This window comes from Galeopterus variegatus, unplaced genomic scaffold (genome assembly GCF_000696425.1).
Source record: "Galeopterus variegatus unplaced genomic scaffold, G_variegatus-3.0.2 Scaffold9859, whole genome shotgun sequence".
Classification (NCBI taxonomy): domain Eukaryota; kingdom Metazoa; phylum Chordata; class Mammalia; order Dermoptera; family Cynocephalidae; genus Galeopterus; species Galeopterus variegatus.
In genome coordinates, this window is record NW_007735970.1 from 13,064 (window position 1) to 14,325 (window position 1,262).

Below are 1,262 nucleotides of genomic sequence, written 5' to 3' on the forward strand. Positions count from 1 at the left end.
CTGCTCAAGGATCAGCCTTTGCCCTAGTAAAGAAGGAGAGATCATGAACTCCTCTCTTCAAACAACTGCTCCTTTTTTATCTTTAACAACTACTTTTCACCAAAGATTTAAGAGCATATACCAACCTATATACTAAACTCTTTAAAGACATACTTATTGAAATTTTCTTAAAGGTTCTGACCAAATCAATTTCAATATAAAGATTTCAAAATTATTCATAAGTGAAGTCATTCAATATTTATAACATTAAAATAATCTTGACTATCTGACACTTGAGAAGATTACTATAATTTTAAATTGTAAAATAATATAAATATTTCCATGTTCTACTACATGAGCAAAACATTCAAGAAATTCACAAACAGAATTTAACTAACACACTAAGTGAATTTTTAATGAGCTAGTGATTTATTAAACAGCTTTCTTACCTTAAAAACTAGTAATTAAAAAAATTAAAGTATACATATGAACATTAGAGTGAAAAACAAACGTGATTTTAAAAGAAAATTCATGAAAAAAATCTAGCTTGACTCAATTTTTTTATTTTCTGATTTGCACTGAAGTCAAGATAAGCAAATAAGATGTTTCACAAAAACCAAACCCAAAAACAAAATAGTGAATCCCTTTCAGCTCGGTCACTTTAAGGAAACTCGGGCTCCCGCTGTGCCACTGGAACCCACATGCAGCGCAGGCTGCAAAAGGTGACAGGTCTTACCCGGCATGTTCCTCAGAAGCTTCGCGTTGCACATGTGTCCCTTCCGTATGTCAGTGAGGATGTACTCCATCCGCTTGGCCCTCCAGAGGAAGTTAAACACTCTCAGGTAGTGGCTCATACACTCTCGAGTAAACACCTGAAAAAACAGCAGACAGGCTTGTTCGTGCATAAGAATCCTCTGAGAACAGGTCCTGATTTTTTAAAAGCAAAAACAAAAAAGCCAGAGAATACGCAACCAATTCTAATAAATTCTAAGTAGTATGCGAGTAACTAATCTGGCACATTTTAGGAAAGAATCATAGCAACAACTACTTTGACTATTTACAAGCTAAGCAAATAATAGAAGGTAGGTATTTTTATACGAATTTTACAGAAAGGGAAAGAGAGGCATAAAGTTACTCCGCTAGTATAAACGGTTTATCAAGATTTCTAAACTTAGCCTAAGCCTAGTCTAAAATGTGAACTCAACCACGACTCCCCAACCTTCCTGAGGGACATGGGAGGCAGGAGCACTTACTGTTGGACAAAAGCTCCCAAGGGTGGCAAG

The 1,262-nt window shown here is 35.5% G+C and overlaps 1 protein-coding gene across 1 annotated transcript in view; it reads right to left on the bottom strand.

Moving 5' to 3' along the window:
• Positions 1-1,262, bottom strand: part of TUBGCP3 (tubulin, gamma complex associated protein 3) — a gene marked incomplete at both ends in the record, with an annotated part of 58,553 nt that overhangs the window by 9,367 nt on the left and 47,924 nt on the right. The window contains one exon of the mRNA XM_008593910.1: positions 716-851. Coding sequence (XP_008592132.1) covers positions 716-851 — 136 coding nt within the window. The remainder of the gene's footprint in view (positions 1-715; positions 852-1,262) is intronic.